Raw genomic sequence first — 21,592 nt, forward strand, 5'->3', positions numbered from 1 at the left:
CTGAGCCCCATGTTGGACACAAATTGTATCCAACCTGATTAACTTGTACCTATTCCTGTGCTTAGTACAGTGCCTGACACATAATAAGCACTTAACTTGAGAAGCAGAGTGGCTTAGTGGCAAGAGCCCGGGCTTTGGAGTCAGAGGATGTGGGTTCTAATTCCGGCACCTCCACTTGCCTGCTGTCTGACCTTGGGCAACCCACTTCACTTCTCTGTGCCTCAGTTCCTTCCTCCGTAAAATGGGGATTTAAGACTGTGAGCCACATGTGGGTTAGCTTGATTAGCTTGGATCTACCCCAGTGCTTAGAACAGTGCTTGGCACATAGTGCTTAGCGCTTAACAAATACCATAAAAATAATTATAAATACCATAAAAAACCGTCTCTCAATTCGAGGCAAATTTTCACATACATCTAAGGCAACTTTCACTGGTATTTCCAGAGAAAAGATCCCTCCCCGTGACAGAATTCTCGCTAAGAGCATAACATACTTTTGAAAAATGGCTCTTCTAAAAATGAAAGGAAAAGGAAAAAAAGGAAAACCTTTTCATTGGAAAACCCAAAAGAAATGGCCCAGTAATAAAATATGAAGAATAAAAGATTGTAATTGAGAAGTGTCCAAGCTGAGATCTGGGTATAAAACCATGCTGTGCCAAAAGAAAGGCAAACAGGCAGTTTCCAACTACTCAGACGTGAAATTCGTATTCTATAACCACCCCTGAGCCCAGAAGGGGCCCCATAACCAGGAGGAGCCCAATACAGCACTCTGTACCCAGAAAGTGCTCAGTACATTCACTGTGACTGGGGGAAAGTGAAGATTGCTATTTTTGCCATCGCAAGAAAATTCAGCCCTAGACGTGGATAGTGGGACATATTCCTATAGGCAAAATTAAACCATCTGGAGTTTTTGTATACTTACGGGCAAGTGCGTAAACACTTGAAAGGTGCTTCTTAAGAAGTTAATGAGATCTATTAGATAACCACTAGCTCTTCCATTCGGCTCAGACATTGTCCAATCATAGTCAGCCAACTGAACAAATTCATCAATCTTTTGGTTCAATTTCATATATATTTCTCCTTCTGCTGAATGGCGGGCATCCTAGAGGAAAATAAAAGTAGCGAGGATAAGAAAAGTAGCATCCAAATGGCAATGTAATGTAAAAGTATTCTGCTTCGTTTTGCTCTGCCTGTTTCCAAGTGCCATCCGTGATGCGACCGATGGGGAGAGCCCGCTAATTAATCAATTGTGGTATTTGTTAAGTGCTTACTATGTGCCAGGCACTGTACCAGGTCCTGGGGTGGATACAGGCAAATCAGATTTGACAGAGTCCCTGGCCCACACAGGCCTCACAGTCTTAACGCCCATTTTACAGAAATAAAAATGTTGGTATTTGTTAAGCGTTTACTAGGTGCCAAGCACTGTTCTAAGCGCTGGGGGAGATTCAGGGTAATCAGATTGTCCCACGTGGGGCTCACACACTTTTAATCCCCATTTTACAGATGAGGGAACTGAGGCACAGAGAAGTTAAGTGGCTTGCCCACAGTCACACAGCTGACGAGTGGCAGAGCCGGGAGTCGAACTCATGACCTCTGACTCCGAAGCCCAGACTCTTTCCAGTGAGCCACGCTGGAAATGAGTGACTTACCCGAAGTCACATGGCAGACAAGCGGCAGAGCCAGAATTAGAATCCAGGTCCTTGTGACTTCCAGGCCCATGCTCTAGCCACTAGACTATGCTGCTTCTCTAGCATTACTTACTGGCAATACCACATGATCCAGGACATTGCATCTCAAGTCTCCCTTTCCTATCATTTCTCTTCCTCTCACAAAGCCTTGCGGCTGGCCTATCCTGCTGCTTCCCACAATTTTCCATTCATGCTAGATTGTGGGTGCCCTTAGCAACTCATGTATTTTTTTTTAAATGGCATTTGTTAAGCGCTTACTATATGCAAAGCACTGTTTTAAGCGCTGTGGGGGATACAAGGTGATCAGGTTGCCCCACGTGGGGCTCACAGTCTTAATCCCCCTTTTACAGATGAGGTAACCGAGGCACAGGGAAGTTAAGTGACTTGCGCAAAGTCACACAGCTAACAAGTAGCTGAGCCAGGATTTGAACCCATGACCTCTGACTCCCAGGCCCATGCGCTTTCCAATGAGCCACGCTGCTTCTCTTTTATACTTACCTGGCAGAGAAGCAGTGTGGCTCACTGGAAAGAGCACGGGCTTTGGAGTCAGAGGTCATGGGTTCGAACCTCAGCTCTGCCACTTATCAGCTGTGTGACTTTGGGCAAGTCACTTAACTTCTCGGTGCCTCAGTTCCCTCATCTGTAAAATGGGGATTAAGACTGTGAGCCCCAGGCGGGACAACCTGATTCCCCTGTGTCTACCCCAGCGCTTAGAACAGTGCTCGGCACATAGTAAGCGCTTAACAAATACCAACATTATTATTTCTATTTCTGTATTTATTATTCTCTTGCCTACAACTTACATCCAGTCTCTCACTTCTCCCTAATCTATCCTACCCATTCTGTTTTTTACTATTTCCTCATTAGACATTATCATTAAAAGCACGGAGGCCATCTTTTACTTCTACTTGCCCCTCGATGCCCACTTGTCTTCCCTCCCCAATTGCCATCTTCAACTGCTCATTCCCCGACGGCCCCTTCCCCTCTGCCATTAAATCCGCCCTTCTCTCCTCTATCCTAAAAAAAAAAAATCCTTCTCTGGATCCCACTACACTCTCCACCTATCGCTTCATCTCCCTGATGAAGTTCAAACTCGACAATTGGTATGTCAATTCCCTCCTTGGCCCTCACGATCTGGTTTCTGCCCCCTTCCCTCTATCAAGACTTCTTTCCCCATGTCACCGATAGCCTCCCTCCTACCAAATTTAATGGACTCTACTCTGTTCTGGTCTTCTCTGCCTCGCCCTCTTCGTTGCCTTTGATATCACGAATCCCTTTTCCTCCATGTGGCATGAGCACCTGGAAACAATGCCAGGGGATTGCCCAGGATCTGTGCTCTCTCCCCAGTGCCCTGGCCACAATGAAGAGGCTAAACGGTCGCAGGGCACAGTGTCAGTCCACAGGGCTTATGTCACTCAGTTCTAGGTTGACCTTTGGAGTGTACAGTGTAATGGGAACTGTCATTTGCCTGTGGTTCCCAAGGGGATGTATCGAGGGTCCCGAGAATTCCCTCAGCCAGACTCCCACTTACTCCCATCTACTAATTATACCGGATTCTCCCGAGCGCTTAGTACAGTGTCCTGCAGGCAACAGGTGCCCAATAAATACGACTGTAAATTTAGTAAGAGGGAGGCTATCAAGACTCTGCCTCCCACAGGCACCTAGTCAATCAATCAATCAGTGGGTGCAGAGCACTGTACTAAGCCCTCGGGAGAGTACAATACAACAGAGTTGGAAGAGACGTTCCCTGCCCGCAGCCGAGCTTACCAGTCTAGAGGAGGAAGATAGACACTAATATAAATAAATTCAGCAAAGTGCTGTGGGGCTGAGGGTGGGGTGGATATCAAGTGCTTAAAGGGGACAGATCCAATACATAGACTGATGCAGACAGTTCTACCTCAAAGAGCAAATGTCCGACCCAAGTCCCCTTCCATGTATGGAAGACCACCCACCGCTCTCCCCACCTTCAAAGCCTTATGAAGTTCACAACTCCTCCGAGAGGCCTTCCCCGATTCAGCCATTCTTTTCCGTCTCCCTCTACGTCACCTGAGCGCTTGGATCTGTGAAATTCGGGCAACTGTTATTTGCCCTACCCTCAGCCCCGCAGCACTTATGTACATATCTTTAAACATTACAAATTATCCATTTATATTAATGCCTGTTTCCCGCCGAGAGTGTAAACTCACTGTGGACTGGGAACGTGTCTACCAACTCTGTTGTTTTGCACTCTCCGAAGTGCTTAGTACAGTGTTCTGCACACAGTAAGTGCTTATTGATGATGCTGATCCACCTCTGGTGGCTAGGTAGCATTGCCAGGCACAACAAAGCCCATTTTGTACATGGGGCAGAGAGTAGAAGCGAATAGTAGTCGTTTGGACATTTAACAAGTGCAATAAACAAAAGTCGCCCCCTTTCCTCACCTCTCATTAGGGCAGACCCCTATTAGACCACATGCTTTCTCCTACTGTGAACTGTCAAATGACCCCTCGAGACTCTAAGCTTCTTGTGGGCAGGGAACCTGTCTACTAATTCTGTTGTACTGTACTGAACTCTGCGTATAGAAAGCACTCAATAAATACCATTAATCATAATGATGTCCTGCACGCAGAAAACACTCAGTAAATACCACTGACTGATTAACCATCCTTTATCTGGTTAAATTGAAAAAAAGCGGTCTTTCACCTACAGCAGGCACTTCTTTACACTTCAAACACAAACTCCTTACCACTGGCTTTACAGCATTCAATCAGCTCACTCACTCCTGCCTTAGCTCGCTGATTTCCCACTCCACCCCAGCCCACACATATCATTCCTCTAACACCAACCTACTCGCTGTATCTCAAACTCTGTCTATCGCACCGCTGGCCCCTCACCCACACTCCCTCTAGCCTGAAACTCCCTTCCCCTGCATACTTAACAGACCAGCACTCTCCCCACCTTCAAAGCCTGCTTAAAATCCATCTCCTCCAAGAGACCCTCCCCGACTAAACCCTCATTTCCCCTACTCCCTCTCCCTTCCATTTGAATTTGCTTCCTTTATTCACCTTGGAGAAGCAGCATGGCTCAGTGGAAAGAGCACGAGCTTTGGAGTCAGGGCTCATGAGTTCGAATCCCAGCTCTGCCACTTGTCGGCTGTGTGACTGTGGGCAAGTCACTTAACTTCTCTGTGCCTCAGTTCCCTCATCTGTAAAATGGGGATTAAGACTGTGAGCCCCACGTGGGACAACCTGATTCCCCTATGTCTACCCCAGCGCTTAGAACAGTGCTCGGCACATAGTAAGCGCTTAACAAATGCCAACATTATTATTATTATTATTACCTCGCTTGCTGCCCCACAGCTCTTACGTTCATACCTGTAATTTATTTTCATGCCTGTCTCCCCCTCTAGACTGTAGGGGAGGGAACGTGTCTGTTAATTCCATTGTACTGTACTCTTCCAGATGCTTAGTACAGTTCTCTGTACTTAGTGAGTGCTCAATAAATACCTTTGATTGATTGATAGATGGTAAGTTCTTTGTGGGCAGGGAACGTAACTATTCTACTGTATTGTAATAATTATGGTACTCGTTCAATGCTTACTATGTGTCAAGCACTGTTCTAAGCGCTGGAGTAAATACAAGTGAAGCAGGTTAGACACAGTCCCTGTCCCACATGGGGCTCCCACTCTTCATCCCCACTTTACAGATTAAGAGTGGGTAACTGAGGCCCAGAGAAGTTAAGTGACTTGCTCCAGGTCACACAGCAGACATGTGGTGGAGCTGGAATTAGAACCCAGGACCTAGTGACTCCCAGGCCCGTGCTTTATTCACTAAGCTACGCTGCTTCTCGTCCTGTACTGTATTCTTCCAAGTGCTTAGTACAGTGATGATGATGGTATTTAACCGCTTACTATGTGCAAAGCACTGTTCTAAGCGCTGGGGACGATACAAAGTAATCAGGTTGTCCCACATGGGGCTCACAGTCTTAATGTCCATTTTACAGATGAGGCAACTGAGGCACAGAGAAGTTAAGCGACTTGCCCAAAGTCACACAGCTGACAAGTGGTGGAGCTGGGATTTGAACCCATGATCTCTGACTCCCCAGCCCGTGCTCTTTCCACTGAGCCATGCTGCTTCTCTGCTCTGCACATAGTAAGCGCTCAATAAATACCACTGATAAATGGATTAATTGATTGATTGTCTCCTGGGTTACATTGTAAATTCCACGAAGGGCGGGAGGATCATAATAATAATAATAATAATGTTGGTATTTGTTAAGCGCTTACTATGTGCCGAGCACTGTTCTAAGCGCTGGGGTAGACAGGGGAATCAGGTTGTCCCACGTGGGGCTCACAGTCTTAATCCCCATTTTACAGATGAGGGAACTGAGGCCCAGAGAAGTGAAGTGACTTGCCCACAGTCACACAGCCGACAGGTGGCAGAGCTGGGATTCGAACTCATGAGCCCTGACTCCAAAGCCCATGCTCTTTCCACTGAGCCACGCTGCTTCTCATGTCTACTAATTCTATTCTTTCTCTCAAGCCCTGAGTAGAGTGCCTTGAACATAGCGGGAAGTCAAATACTATTGATTGGTTGCCTGATCTCCATCTTAAAAACTATTATGCAAGTGAATCAGGAAAAAAAACAAGACTAGTAAAGCAAGGGGCAAGTACACAGTACCTATCTGGATAGCAGAACTACTAATAAAATGAAGCACGTGGTCATAAAAGAAAGGAAGGGAAAAGGAATTCCACTCAGAGGGCCGGATACAAAGGAAGGCCACCTAGACCCTCAGCCAGCTCTGTAGGGGGTTCGTTAGGTGGCCCTGGGCAAGCCACTTAACCCTCTTGGTTCCAGTTTCTCCATCTGTAACTAGAGCGATTCCTTACGTCCCATAGGGAGTACCAGAATTCACCTGAGGGCTTAGTCGTGAAATGCAACACACTAATAGGAGCCATTAACCAACAAAATACAATAGGATGGAAAATGGCACCTTCCAAGATCAACTTCTGGGCTTGAACATGATACATAAAAGGTATCTGAAACATTAGCTCAATTACAGTAAAACCCAGCTCGAGTGACCCTGAAGGGGCCAGGACATGGAAGTAACAACGGATAAGTGTCCTACAAAAATCAATTGACCCATTCATCGATCAGTGGTATTTATTGAGCACTTACTGCGTTCAGAGGACTGTGATAACGATAATGATGGCATCTGCTAAGCGCTTGCTATGTGCCAGGCACTGTGCTAAGCGCTGGGGTGGATACAAGCAAATCAGGTTGGACACAGTCCCTGTCCCACGTGGGGCTCCCAGTCTCAATCCCCACTTTACAGATGAGGTAACTGAGGCCCAGAGATGCAAAGTGACTTGCCCAAGGTGACACAGCAGGCAAAGTGGCGGAGCCGGGATTAGACCCATGACTTTCTGACTCCAAGACCCGTGCCCTATCCATTCTGCCAAGCTGCTTCTAACACTAAGGGTGGGGAGAATATAATACAACTGAGTTGGTAGACAAGTTCTCTACTCACTCTGTAAGCCCCATATGGAATAAGGACTGTTTCTGGCCTTGTTGTCTTGTATCTACCCCAGTGCTCAGTAATTAATGTTGGTATTTGTTAAGCGCTTACTATGTGCCGAGCACTGTTCTAAGCGCTGGGGTGGACATAGGGGAATTAGGTTGTCCCACGTGGGGCTCACAGTCTTAATCCCCATTTTACAGATGAGGGAACTGAGGCACAGAGAAGTTAAGTGACTTGCCCACAGTCACACAGCCGACAAGTGGCAGAGCTGGGATTCGAACTCATGAGCCCTGACTCCAAAGCCCATGCTCTTTCCACTGAGCCACGCTGCTTCTCCAGTACAGTGCTTGGGTACATAGTAAATGCTTAATAAGTTCCATTTCTATGGAGTTTACAGTGCTAGCTGCCCGAATCAGCTTCCTGCATTTTTCCAAAGCACGATCAGCAGAGCACATAAACTCCCTCATTGCTTTAACTGATCATTTGGATTGTCTTTGACAATACCAATTTCTCTTAAATACAAATCATTTTCCTCCAGGTTTCACTGTTCTCTTACCCCATCTAGGTACTGTGTCTGCAGCTATCTCCCAGTTCCAGGTACAGAATTTACTTTCCCTTCCCCATGTCAAAAAATACCACAAAACTCTCAGAATCCAAGAAAAAGAATAGATTCTTTCCCACACTGACTCACTACTGCAATTACTGTGCTGTTCTAACACCTCTGTCTGGAAATCTGGTAAGAGGCTCAGCCTAGCAATCAGTCAATCAATCGTATTTACATTGTGCAGAACAAGATACCAGGCGCTTGGGAGAATAAGATAAACCCAAACTGTCCGTCTAGAGAGGGGGAGAGACATTAAAATAAATTACAACTATTTCCAGAAGTGCCACGGTGCTGACGGTGGAATGAATATAGGGTTCAAAGTCAAGTGCAAAGGGGACACAGAAGATAGAGGGAGTAGGGGAAATGAGGGGTTGGTCAGGGAAGGCTTCTTGGAGGAGATGGGATTTTAATCAGGGTTTGAAGGCAGGGATGTGGTGGTCTGTCATATATGAAGGGGGAGGGAGTTTCAGGCTAGAGACAGGATGTGAGCGAGAGGTCAGGGGTGAGATTCACAAGGTCAAAGTACAGTGAGTAGGTTGGCGTTAGAAGAGTGAAGTGAGCGTGCTGGGTTGTAGAAGGAAGTTGGCGCGGTAAGATAGCAGGGGATAAGGTGACTGAGTGTTTTAAAGCCACCGGTAAGGAGTTTGTTCAATGCGGAGGTTCTTGATGGTTCTTGAGGGGTGGAGAAGCATGGCCTGAAAAGGTTTTTTTAGAAACGTGATCCAGGAAGCAGAGAGAAGTATGGAATGGGGAGAGACAGGAGGCAGGGAGATCAGCATGGAGGCAGGACAGGATAAGTGACTGGATCAACTTAGTAGCAGTTTGGATGGAGAAGAAAGATTTTACCGACGTTGTGAAGAGTGTTGTCACTATTATTACTATGTTAAGAGACTTGCCCAAGGTCAGCCAGCAGACAAGTGGCAGAGCTGGGATTAGAACCCAGGTTCTCTAACTCCCAGGCCCTGGCTCTATCCATTAGGCCTCGCTGCTTCTCCCTTCAGCTGAGGTGTTGGCCATGGAGTGCCAACCGAGGATGGGTGCCACTCTCCAGCCAAGTCCAGGTGACCTGTTTGCCACAGGACCAAACCAAGCCAAGGCAGGGGAGGGCTGTAACCGAAGTGTCTGAACTACTGCTGCCAGGAAAATGTGAAAACGAAAATAATACAGCAATAAAACACCTGGCAAAACAAATACGGTTTTCATATGGTTATGTTGACTCCTTCCTAAGTTCCTCCCTCCTGGCTGGAGCTCCCTCCCCGCTTCATGAGAAGCAGCGTGGCTCAGTGGAAAGAGCACGGGCTTTGGAGTCAGAGGTCATGGGTTCGAATCCCGGCTCGGCCACTTGTCAGCTGTGTGACTTTGGGCAAGTCACAACTTCTCGGTGCCTCAGTTACCTCATCTGTAAAATGGGGATTAAGACTGTGAGCCCCACGTGGGACAATCTGATTCCCCTGTGTCTACCCCAGCGCTTAGAACAGTGCTCGGAACATAGTAAACTTAACAAATACTAACATTATTATTATTATTATTATTCATATCTGACAGACCCCTGACTCTCCCCAACTTTAAAGCCCTACTAAAATCATCTCTCTTTCCAAGAAGCCTTCCCTAACTTACTCCCTTCTGCAACTCACTAAGCACTTGGGTCCGAACCCTGAGAGTATGTGTTCACTCACCTTTCTCACCCCAACAGCACTTAGGTACCAACCTTTATACTCTGTTCAATTTCCCATCTGTAATTTATTTCAATGTCTGTCTTCTCCGCTACACTGTAAGCTCTCTGAGGTCAGGGACTATGTACACCAACTCTACTATGCTCTCCCAAGCACTTAGGACAGTGCTCAGCACACAGTAAACCCTCAATAAATACAACCGATTTATTGATTGCCAATCTGAAATAAAATGCCTTGAGAAATTTGTACTAGCTGAAGATTATTTACCTTCTAGCGGACAGTACTGAAATGCAAGCAAAAAAATCAATAAATGATTACATTTACATGACAGTGTTCCATCCATGAAGAATACGAGCTTTCACCATTCGTGTTAATCAGTCTTAGCTACAGGAAATGCGTCTTATACTGTTCTCTCCCAAGCACTTAGTACAGTGTGCTGCACACAGAAAGCGCTCAGTAAATGAGATTGACTGACAATCTAAGACACCGAAGTTTATTCCTGAGTGTGGAAAGAGGTACACACTGGGGATAAAAGTAATGTGTTAAGACGTATGATTTACCAACAGAAAATATTTAATACTAACTAAAGGAAACGCCAGAGGAAAAAAACATACCTGCTTGTTCGGTGTTGAAAATAACGATCTCTGTCATATAATCGTTAAGATCTTTCTAGTACTGAGTACTTAATACATTTTCTTTTATTTTTCACAACGTGCTTGCTGTTATTACAAAGCAAACATGTGATCACTGAATTGCACTTTCACATACCTTAAAAGTAGAAAGTCCATAAAGCCTTGTAGTATGAACAGTTTCTTGGGAAATATTTGTAATGTTAGTGATGAAATCCTCAAGGTATTTACAGGCTTGTTCCAGGTGTGTTGTGTTTATGATGATTTGCACTAGCTACAAAACAAAATATATCCAGTAAAATGCAGGAAACGCACCCAAAGCCACCTGATTTTTAAAACAGGATTACTGCTTCCGGCAACTACATTATTAGAACATAATTATAGCATTACAGGATACAACAGATTAACTGCTGATTTTGAAAACACACTGCAAGCACTGTTCCTAAATAATTAAACAGTAGGAAGTAAAATTTCACCTTAAGACTCTGTCCATTCATTAAAAAAGACTGAGGGGAATGTAAATAAGCTAGTCTGTGACAATTACAACGAAAGCCAAATGACACTTCTGATTTTTAGCCAAGATACCTGGCAAACATAAATCTACAGATGTTGACATCTACTTCTCCCTATAAATCCTTTTCCTTGACCATCTCTTTACCTTCGGTTTGTCATCTGCTTAGGTTTAAAATTACCCAATTATTCTTGCCTCGAACTAAATTTGAGAGCAGGCCTACATTTTCAAGGATACTTTATAGGACGCTTCCCTTGACTAAGCCTCAGGCTTTGGAGAGTATTACTTACCTCTGTCAAACCGATGTGAGGCTTCTTGATAAGGTTTTGTAAACAGCTACTCAAAGTTCTCGTCAGCAACAGGTTTGTTGATTTTCTGAGCATATCGTCTATTTCTGTTGAACTAAAATTGACGGTTAGCATTTACTGAAGCATTCTGGAAATTGCTACATTTCCGTTGAGGAAGCAGCGTTGCTCAGTGGCCAGAGCCCAGGCTTGGGAGTCAGAGGTCGTAGGTTCTAATCCCTGCAGACAGATGATTACTCTCCCCCCACCCTTTAAGTCTTTGGAAGGCACATCTCCTCCAAGAGGCCTTCCCAGATTAAGCCCCACTTTTCCTCATCTCCCACTCCCTTCTACATCACCCTGACTTGTTCACTTTGCTCCTCCCTCGTACCAGGCCCACAGCACTTATGTCTATATCTTCAATTTATGTATTTATATTAATGTCTGTCTCCCCCTCTAGACTGTAAACTCATTTTGGGCAGGAAATGTCACTGTTTATTGTTTTGACATTCACCCTACCCTCAGCCCCACAGCATTTTTGTACATACTCATAATTAATTTTAATGTCTGTTTCTCCTTCTAGACTGTAAGCTCCTTTTAAGCACTGAACATGTCTACCAGTGTTCTGCAGACTGTAAGCACTCAATAAATAGTATTGATTGACACAATCCCTGAACATAAGGAGCTTATGGACTAATGACATTCTCCAAATTTCTATGTATTTTACATTCCTGAATCTGTCCTGAGTCTGTCCTTGGAGTAGTGATGTGAAGCCTCAGGGCAGCACAAGAAAAAAAAACAAAAAACAGAAAACTAGAAAAAAAACACAAATTCACAGAATACCTTCTTTGGGACCGATCAATGAAATGCCTTGCAAGTCAGAGTTTTCCAAAACTTCAACGGATTACAAATCATTTATTTATATTAATGTCTGTCTCCTCCATTAAGCTTGTTAATGGACAGAGAATGTGTTGTCTTTTTCTCTTGACCTCTCCAAGCACTTAGTACAGTGTGTTGCACATAGTAAGCACCCAATAAATTCCACTGATTGATAGACTGATGGATTATGAATTCAATCTGGTGGGAAGGAAGAGCAAACACCCAATCTGAAGGAATTTCATGCAAGACACTCTGTAGTTCTGCATTAAAGAAGCAGTGTGGCTCAGTGGAAAGAGCCCGTGCTTGGGAGTCAGAGGTCTTGGATTCGAATCCCAGCTCTGCCACTTGTCAGCTGTGTGACTGTGGGCAAATCACTTAACTTCTCTGTGCCTCAGTTACCTCATCTGTAAAATGGAGATTAACTGTGAGCCTCACGTGGGACAACTTGATTACCCTGTATCACCCCCAGCACTTAGAACAGTTCTCTGCACATAGTTAGCACTTAACCAACACAACATTATTATTATTATTATTATTATTAATTAAGGGTATTTCTTGAGCGCTTCTTGTGCGCAGAGGACTGAACTAAGCGTTTGGGAGAATACAATATGAGTTGGTAGACATGCTCCCACCCTAAATCACTATAATGCTACATACACAGTGCTTGAGGACAGGCTAACAACTATCAGCATGGAGGTGCATTTCCACTCTGCGGAAGGGGCTGCCATCTTCATGGAGAGGAAGTGGCAGAGGATGGATTCTTGGAACATGAGGCCATGTGTCTGATCTCCTCTGATTGTGGCTAGGGAGTTCGGAAATTACCAGAGTACCTAGCCCTCAGTCCCACATCTCCACCCTCGAAGGCGTCTGGGGTAGTGGATAGAGCACGGGCCCGCAAGTCAGAAGGATCTGCGTTCTAATCCCACCTCTACTGTTTGTCTGCTGTGTGACCTTGAGCAAGTCACTTGATGACTCTGGGCCTCAGTTACCTCATCTGTGAAATGGGGATTAAGAGTGTGAGCCCCATGTGGGACAGGGACTGTGTCCAACCTGATTAACTTGTATCTGCCCCAGTGCTTAAAACAGTGTTTGCCACAAAGTAAGCTTTAACAAGTAGCACAATAATAATAATACTAATACACAAACGCACCCAGTAAGATGAAAGTTCAGATTCTGAAGCTCAAGTTGAATGGCCAATGTCTCAGAGTAGGAAACTGATTCTGATTAAATGAAGATTCTAGTGATAATGCTTGGACCGTGGCCTTGGACTCTTTAATGACGACTCCAGTTGTGGCAAATTTCTCTCCAGAGTGGAGTTTTCCTAAACTCCCCATCTAAAAATAGGAGTCTCTTCCTCTTTGCCTCAGATTACTGACTGCATTCTAAATCCAAATGAAGAAAAACTTCCCTCTGCTTACAGTTGATGGTTCCCAAATCGATTGTTTTCATTTCTTTCCTTTTGAACTGGGAAATACTAAATAGATGCTTAGTGCTTTAAAGCAGTCTGAGAAACTCCACTGTGAACAATAATTACAAGTAATTATTGCATGTTCATGATTTTTCGTAATTATTGTTTGAATTAAACTAAGGCATTTCTACTTAATTACAAGAAGGGATGATTTCCATTATGATTTATATGGAATAAATTGTACGTTCTTAAATAACAAGATCTCAAGCGAAAATCCATATTGCATATATTCCCCATCACCCTAAATTTCCCAGGTTTGGGTTTTTTCATTTCGGGGTGGTGGGGAGGGGTGAACCGACACCTTATTGTGGAAGGAGAGTTTGCGTCTGCTGATAAAGCTTAGAGTTCTGCCATATAGGGCTATTCAAAATGGAAAGGTTTTTGCGGGATTATCAGAGTTGATTCACCTGTGCTGGGCAGCAGCAGATGATCAAGTGATGAAAATGTTGATCAAAGACAACAGCAGACCCAAGTTTTTACTGCGCTGAAGAAGGCAATGGTAAACCGCCTCCGTATCCTTACCAAGACAACTCTATGGATACACATCCCAGAATGACTTTATGAAAGAAGAAGGGATGTTCTAAAGACAGTGTGTCCACGGAGTCACTCTGGGTCGGAAACGACTCAACGGTATTTGAAGAAGAAGGGGAGAGGGGACTTGAAAATTTCAAAAATTTCAAAAACTTCAATTTTAAACATGCTTGTTTTCCTTCTCTATTCACTTTCTAAAGAGGCATCCCTCCAAAATATCATTTTCTAGATTTTAAACACAGCTTCTTGGAAGTCACAGAAGCCTATCAACAAATAATAGTAATGATAATAACAATAATAATGATTGCGCCATTTGTTAAGCACTTAGTCTGTTCCCCAGGCACTGGGATGGATACAAATGAATCGGACTGAACACAGCCTGACCCACATGGGGCTCAACAGTCTCAATCCCCTTTTTACAGAATTGTTAACTGAGGCACGGAGACGTGAAGTGACATGTCCAAGTTCGCACAGCAGACTCATGGCAGAGCTGGGATTAGAACCCACGACCTTCTGGCTCCCAGGCCCCTGCTCTATCCACCACGCAACCCCCGGGCTCATTTTAAGGCAGGTTTCAGGTATGTGCCCAATTCATAAAAACAGCTAGATACCACCTGACTTGGCATCACTTGAGCTGGGGCAAGGTTGGACCGCTTCCCCGAGTGCCTCCGTTTCCCACGGGTTCGTTGGGGGACACATCAGGACTGAATGGAGGCAGAGGCCATTTCCCCATTCTCCTCTAAAATAGGAGTGTCCCCTCATGTCATCTCTAGGAAATGACCCTGAATGCTCCTGGCCAATGGCCCTGGGGAGGTGGCAGAGGGTAATCCTTCCTTTTTTATTTTTTTCCTGTTTAAACGGTATTTGTTAAGCTCCTTCTATAGGCCAGGCACAGTACTAAGCACAGGGGAAGTTACAAAATAATCCGGTGGGACGCAGTTGATGTCCCATATGGGGCTCACAATCTTCATCCCCATTTTACAGATGAGGTAAATGAGGCACAGAGAAGTAAAGTGACTTGCCTAAAACCACTCAGCAGAAACATGGTAGAGCCGGGATTAGAACCCAGGTCCTCTGTCTCTCAGGCCCATCTCTTTCCACTAGGCCACGCTGCTTCTCACAAAAGCCTGTCAAGTTTGGATCTCCTAACAAACCTCTGAGATGAGACCAGTTCTAAAAATGCTATGGATGACTATGGAGCCTGGGCTTCCTCCTCTTTCCTGTGGGCATCCTCAGACCCTGGCACCTGTTTTTTGACACAATCAATCATTGGTATGTATTGCACACTTACTGTGTGCAGAGCACTGTGCTAAGCACCTAGAAGAGGGCAAGTCAATAGAGTTGGTAGACACGATCCCTACCCTCAAAGGAGCTAAGGGTCTAGTAGGGGAGACCATCGTTAAAATAAAGTACAGCTTTGGGAACTCTTTGGAGCCCTTGTTATGGAAGGAAGCAGTGTGCCCGAGTGGGAAGAGCAGGGACCTTGCTGTTACAGGACCTGGGTTCAAATCCTGGTTCCTCCACTGTTCTGCTGTGTGTGACCATGGGCAAGTCTCTTAACTTCTCTGGTCTTCAGTTACCTAATTTGTAAAATGGGGATTAAGTATGTGAGCCCATAGGGAACAGGGACTGTGTCCAATCTGATTAACATGTACCTACCCCAGTGCTTAGAACAGTGCTTGGTACATATTAAGTGCTTAGCAAGTACTATCATAATAATAATAATACACAAACACACCCAATAAGATGAAAGTTTAGATTCTGAACCTCAAATTGAATAGCCAACCTCAAGTTGAATGGCCACTTGTCTGCTGGGTGACCTTGGGAAAGTCACTTCACTTCTCTGTGCCTCAGTTACCTCATCTGTAAAATGGGGATTGAGACTGTGAGGTCCACATGGGCCGGGGCCTGCCTCCAACATTGGGTACTCAAGGTTGCATGATAACCTTGTATCTACCCCAGCGTTTAGAATAGAGCTTAGCATCATTATTACTGGGGCCTGATGGTGAGATGATGGTTTTAGTGGCAGGGAAGCTAACTTCCAGAGTAAGTGCTAGCATCCTTAATACCCCAGTTCACGCAAACAACCCACCATGGGCAATCTGAACTTGAAAATTCACGTAAGACAACATCACGGGGCAATAACCTCCATTCTTTCTTAGGGTGCTAACAGTTGAACTCTTCAGAATATGCTTTCAAAATGATTTTCTTTTATCTAACACCCTTACAGGTTTAATTCACGCTTACCTGCGGTGAAGGGACTCTGAGAATTTAAGACTTGCATAAATAAATTCTTTAACCTGAATGTAGATCTGAGGCACTGATTGAGACATCGGGAATTTCTTTGGGAAAAGTTGCTGCAGAAATAATAAACACAAAAATTAATGTCACTCGATTGCCCGACTAAGTTTTAAGAGCATCTAACAATGATGCTTTATCAACTATATATTTAGACCTAAAGGGCTCAAAAATCCAAAACAGTATTAATTACGTGCACTCTTGGACACAGAGTGTATTTTGAGGTCAATGAGTCAAAGTAAATTGGAAGCTCAAAACCTCAACACATGTTAAAAGTGACAAATATTTAAGAATTATACATACCTAAAACTGCTAATGTAATTTATAAACTACCTCTCTTCTTCTCTGCCATCTCGCATTTCCTCCTGCCTTCAGGACATCTCTGCTTGGAGGTCCTGCCTACCCAAACTCGACAAGTCTAAAACTGAATTCCTCATCTTCCCTCCCATACCTTCTTCTCCGACTTTTCCATGACGGTTGATAACACCGCCTTCCCGGTCTCATGAACCCACAACCTGTGTGTTATCCTTGACTCTTCTCTCTCCTGATACTGATATTCAGGGGAACTAGACAAGAGTTTAGACTGTAAGCTCACCGTGGGCAGGGAATATGTCTACCAACCCTGATGCACTGTACTATCCCAAGTGCTTAGATAAGTGCTAGGGTTGAATTCCCTGGATACCTACTCAGGAAGGAATTCCCCCAGGCTGTGGACCTGCCCTGGAAAAGTCAGTAACAGCAAAGGCCCTAATAGGGGTTCGGCTACAGAACTCCATTATCCCTTTCAATTCCTTCCCTTTGACCCCCTCCCTTGGAGCTGGGCTGAAGGCTTCTATCCTCCTGGCTCAGCAGGGGCTCTTCGGTATTAATATTATTATTTGTTAAGCACTTGCTGGGTGTCAAGTCTTGTTCTAAGCACAATCCTCTCCAAAGCGCACAGTATGGTGCTCTGCACACAGTAAGTGCTCAGTAACTACCACTTATTGTTGGGGCTCACAGTCGAAGAAGGAAGGAGAACAGGCACTAAATTCCCAATTTACAGAGGAGGAAACTGAGGCCCAGAGAAGTTAAGGGACTTGCCCAAAGTCACGTAGCAGGCAAGTAGCAGGCTGGGAATAGGCCACTGCTGCTCTTTTCATTTCTGATAAATTTCAGAGCCTAGGATGGGATTCTATACTCCTCATTGGGCCCCAAGACTGGCCAGGGTCTATTTTCTAAATCCCAATAGGCTCCAAGCTAAGGTGAGTGGCTTTCCTCTCATTCCCCAGCTCGCCTGCCTCAGGTTCCAGAGCCAACCAGGGGGGTTTTGTACCTACTGTACACAGAGGATGAGGGTTTGTTCCACCCCTTAAAATCCTGCCTCCTTAAAGCTCCAACATCCTGGACTCCACCCCTCCTTAAAGCCCTACCCCCTCAGAGCCTCCTTGTAGTGTAGGGAGGAGAGGAGTCTTCAAGACAAAGCTGCAGTTTTATGGGGTTTGGAGCATGAATCTGACAACTTGGTGACCAAGGAGTCTGGACAAAGCTTATTATTCTTCAGACAGACCTGTCCCGCCAGCTAGAAGCACATCATACCCCAGAGGAGAAAGGACAGTGAAGGCAAATCGATCGATCAAATGCTCGGGAGAGTACACGAGCATTATCAGACATGACCCCTGCCCACGAGGAGCTTACGGTGTAAAGGGGGAGATGTACATTTAAAGTAAATTACATAACGGGGAAGCGGCGGAGCATCAGGATATACTTACATACTTACATAAACTGTTATCATGTTAATCCAAGCAGTTATCCTATCCCGCCTTGATCACTACATCAGCCCTCTTGCTGACCTCCCTGCCTCCTGTCTCTCCCCACTCCAGTCCATACTTTGAGATAGACAAGATCGAGAAACTGTGAGAAGGTTGGCGTTAGAGGAGCAAAGGGTGCGGGCTGGGTTGCAGTAGGAGAGTAGCGAGATGAGGTAAGAGAGGGCAAGGGGATTGAGTAAAAACTATTTCTTACCTTATCAAGATCTGTGTCTTGAAAGGGAAATCTGCTAATTATTATTTTATATTCTTCTTCATTAGCTACAGGGATAGGGCTGTAGTTATCCTCTTCAAAAATATTCCTGTTTAAGGAGAATGAAATCAAGAACTGAAATTCTATCACCGGACAGCCTTATGAAAACATGATCAAACAACTGCAACTAAGGTAGTCATACTTTGTCCATCAAGAGGTTGGGTGGAGGGACCTTTATATTTGGCCCTTAATTATGGACTCTTGCTTCTCTAGTGGAACAGTTAACCCTTGTTCATTCCTTCAGGGAGAAGAGCCTCAGTGCTGTTCAAGTTCATTGGCTTTACTCCCCTTAAGTGGGTCAGTAGATTGTCAAGAAGTGTTTGGGGGGGGGAAAGAAATGAAAAGTCAGAAAAAAAACATTCCCAACTTGGAAGCCCATTAACTCTATCTGGTGATAAGGTATCAACTAGGTCCTAGACTCTGAGCCCCATGTGAGACAGGGACTGTGTCCAACTTGATCATCTTGTATGTACTCCAGGGCTTAGTACAGTGCTTGGCACGTAGTAAGTACTTAAAAAAAACACAGTATTAATAATAATGATAAGGCCCCTGAAAAGATAGCTTGCCCAGTCCGTTAGCCTCCGTCTAGCACTCTCACTAATACCACGCTTTCAGTCAACTCTCGACTCCTAAAGGACTGATTTCCCAACACGCGCTTCATTTCCTGTTCCTCGCTTGTTTGCTTGATGGAGGGAGCCCCTTGCAACAGAGTGAACAGAGCAAGGTAAAAGTTTCTGCCAACAGTTCTGGTGAGGGAGGCCGCTTACCTAACAGACTTCTAGACTGTAAGCTCATTGTGGGCAGGGATGATCTCTCTTTGTTGGTGAATTGTACTTTCTAGTACTTACTAGTACAGTACTTACACACAGTAAGCGCTCAATAAATACATTCGAATGAATGAACAGCTGAAATAACATTTCTGGATTCTCGATGAATTTCATTTATCCGAGCTGCAACTCTCTTGTAATATCAAGAGACGCCGAGGATTGGTAAACCACCTGAACCTGAGTGTTTTGTGACGGTTTCCTCCCGTAGCATTGATAAGAGGGATAAGAGGGATGAAGTCCCTGCAAATCATTAGCAAATAATCTAATTGAGGAAAGATGAGTTTGTCCATTGAGCAGGACCCGTGTTTTTTTAAATAATATTTATTAAGTGCTTACTATGTGCCACACACTGTAATAAGTGCTGGGGTAGATACAAGTTAATCAGGTTGGACACCATCCCTGGTCTCACAGTCTTAATCCCTATTCACAGATGAGGTAACTGAGGCACCGAGAAGTTAAGTGACAAGTGGCAGAGATGGGAGTGGAACCCAGATCCCTGAACTATCAACTCCACTGTGTGAAATAACTTTACAATGATCTGCATCATCCAAGATGAAACATCCAACTGCATCGAGTTATAGCTGGAAGTACACTGAGGGTGGGTCTCCATTGATTTAGGCAGGAGAGAGAGACCGTCAGACCTCTGAACACACCTGGCTACTTTAATCCCCTTCAGAAAGACAGCAAGGCCACCCGGAAACTGATTCCTGTGTGAATGCAGCCACAGTAAGGACACCAGGAAAGAGAGAAAAGGCGAGAAGGAGAAGAGCAGGAAAGAGGGGGGTGGGGGGGCAAATTTCAACAGCAGAAATGTCTGTCAGGCCCTTAATCTAAGGGAAAGAGGGTGGGGTTAAAGCCTCGGTCCCACTAATTCTCAAATAGGTGCTGGTGGCCTCAGTTTCCCTGCCCTTCCTGCTGGTAGAGGTGGTACTGAGGACAAAATGAGGTCACTATCTGGTAACATCATGGCCTAGTGGATAGAGTACGGAGCTGGGAGTTAGAAGGACCTGGGTCTGGATCTGTCACTAAATGCTGAGGAAAATACAAGCTAATCAGGTTGGACATAGTCTCTGTCTCACATGGGGCTCACAATCTTAATCCCTGTTTGACAGATGAGGTAGCTGAGGCACAGAGAGCAAAGTGACTTGCCCAAGATCACACAGGAGACAAGTGGCCAAGCCAGGATTAGAACCCAGGTCCTGCTGACTCCCCAGCCCATGTTCTATCCACTAGACCACACCATCTCTCTGAAAGCACCTGTAGCTTGCAGTCTGTTGCAGTTTGTGGTTTATTAGAAAATCCCAGCTGTCCTGAATTCCTCAACTGAAATGAACATTAAGCTCAATGGGCTGACAGACTTAGACATGGGCCACCTAAGTATAAATTTGCTTCAAGCTGTAAGCAGAGAGCCTAAAGCTAATTAAACAATTTGTCGTGTGGAAGGGCTGTACTGACCTGAACACTCCAGCCCATTTCTTAAGCAGGGTCTCACCATATTGCTCCCTTATTTCAAATAAAAGATCGAAGAGTCGAGTCACTGGAAAACCATAATCCTAGAGTTCAAAAGTGAAGAGAGAAGTAATTCAGATCAGGTATAGCAGTTCACACTAGAGGTTAGGGAGGGTTCCTACATATGTGAGCCAAACCGTCCCGGACCATTCTATATGACCAAGCCGCCCAAAGTGTTTTACTAGACTGTCAGCCTGGCACCCCGTTAGGAAATAGTAAGCCCTCAGTAAATACCATCAATTGATCTGTGCGAACCGCAACAGACTTGAATGAGTCTCAGAGTGAGTCTGCTACTCTGTGACAAGACTGTAATCCTTGTCCCTTGTGAGAGATTGCTGACCAAGTGCAGAGCCCCGTACTAAGCGTTTGGGAGAGTACAATAGAGCAGAATTGGTAGACACGTTCCCCGCCCGCAGCCGAGCACAGACATTTCCGGGAAAGGAGGGTGGGTAGAGGTTTTTGATCGACTGTCCCTCCGTCCTGATAAGAGGCAAGATTCTGTTACCATCCTGGGCCAGGCCTTCCAGGACTTTCTATTTATTTTAAAAATAAAGTTTGAGTACATCTTTAAATTGTTGTTTTGTTTTGTTTTTCTGTTCTCTTCCTAAGGGGTCTTCCTTGGTGTTACTGAGAACAAGGACTCCATACTCAGAATGCTCACTCAGGGGGTTTAGTCTGGGAGAGAGATCAGTCATTGCCGAACCTCTGCTCACCGCAATCAGGTAGGAGTGATGTTTGTATTATTACATCCTTCCTCCCCTTCAATTTGGCAGATCTTTTGTAAATGATTTCACATAATATGTTTAATTGATCTTTAATCAGGTAATCTAAGCAGCTATGATGGTTCATTAGCAGGTTGTAAGCAATGATTCGTGAAAGTAACACATCCATTCCACAGAGAAGCAATGTGGCCTAGTGGACTGAGCATGGGCTTGGGAGTCAGAAGGAACGGAGTTTTAATCCCGGCTCTGCTACTTGCCTGCTGTGTGACCTTGGGGAAGTCACTTCCTTTCCTCTGCTTCAGTTTCCTAATCTGCAAAATGGGAATTTAGACTGGGAGCCCCATGGGGCTGTAATCCAACCTGATTATCTTGTCTCTACTCCAGCGCTTAGTACGGTGCTTAGTTAGCACCATAA

The 21,592-nt window shown here is 44.9% G+C and overlaps 1 protein-coding gene across 2 annotated transcripts in view; it reads right to left on the reverse strand.

The window, feature by feature from the left end:
* Nucleotides 1-21,592, reverse strand: part of EXOC6 (exocyst complex component 6) — a 188,034-nt gene that overhangs the window by 57,015 nt on the left and 109,427 nt on the right. For both annotated transcript variants that reach the window (XM_029060465.2, XM_029060464.2), the window contains exons 13-18: nucleotides 20,402-20,499; nucleotides 18,063-18,168; nucleotides 16,011-16,120; nucleotides 10,892-11,003; nucleotides 10,230-10,364; nucleotides 920-1,099 (exon numbers count right to left, since the gene is read on the reverse strand). In XM_029060465.2, coding sequence (XP_028916298.1) covers nucleotides 920-1,099; nucleotides 10,230-10,364; nucleotides 10,892-11,003; nucleotides 16,011-16,120; nucleotides 18,063-18,168; nucleotides 20,402-20,499 — 741 coding nt within the window. The remainder of the gene's footprint in view (nucleotides 1-919; nucleotides 1,100-10,229; nucleotides 10,365-10,891; nucleotides 11,004-16,010; nucleotides 16,121-18,062; nucleotides 18,169-20,401; nucleotides 20,500-21,592) is intronic.

Source organism: Ornithorhynchus anatinus, chromosome 3 (genome assembly GCF_004115215.2).
Source record: "Ornithorhynchus anatinus isolate Pmale09 chromosome 3, mOrnAna1.pri.v4, whole genome shotgun sequence".
NCBI lineage: Eukaryota > Metazoa > Chordata > Mammalia > Monotremata > Ornithorhynchidae > Ornithorhynchus > Ornithorhynchus anatinus.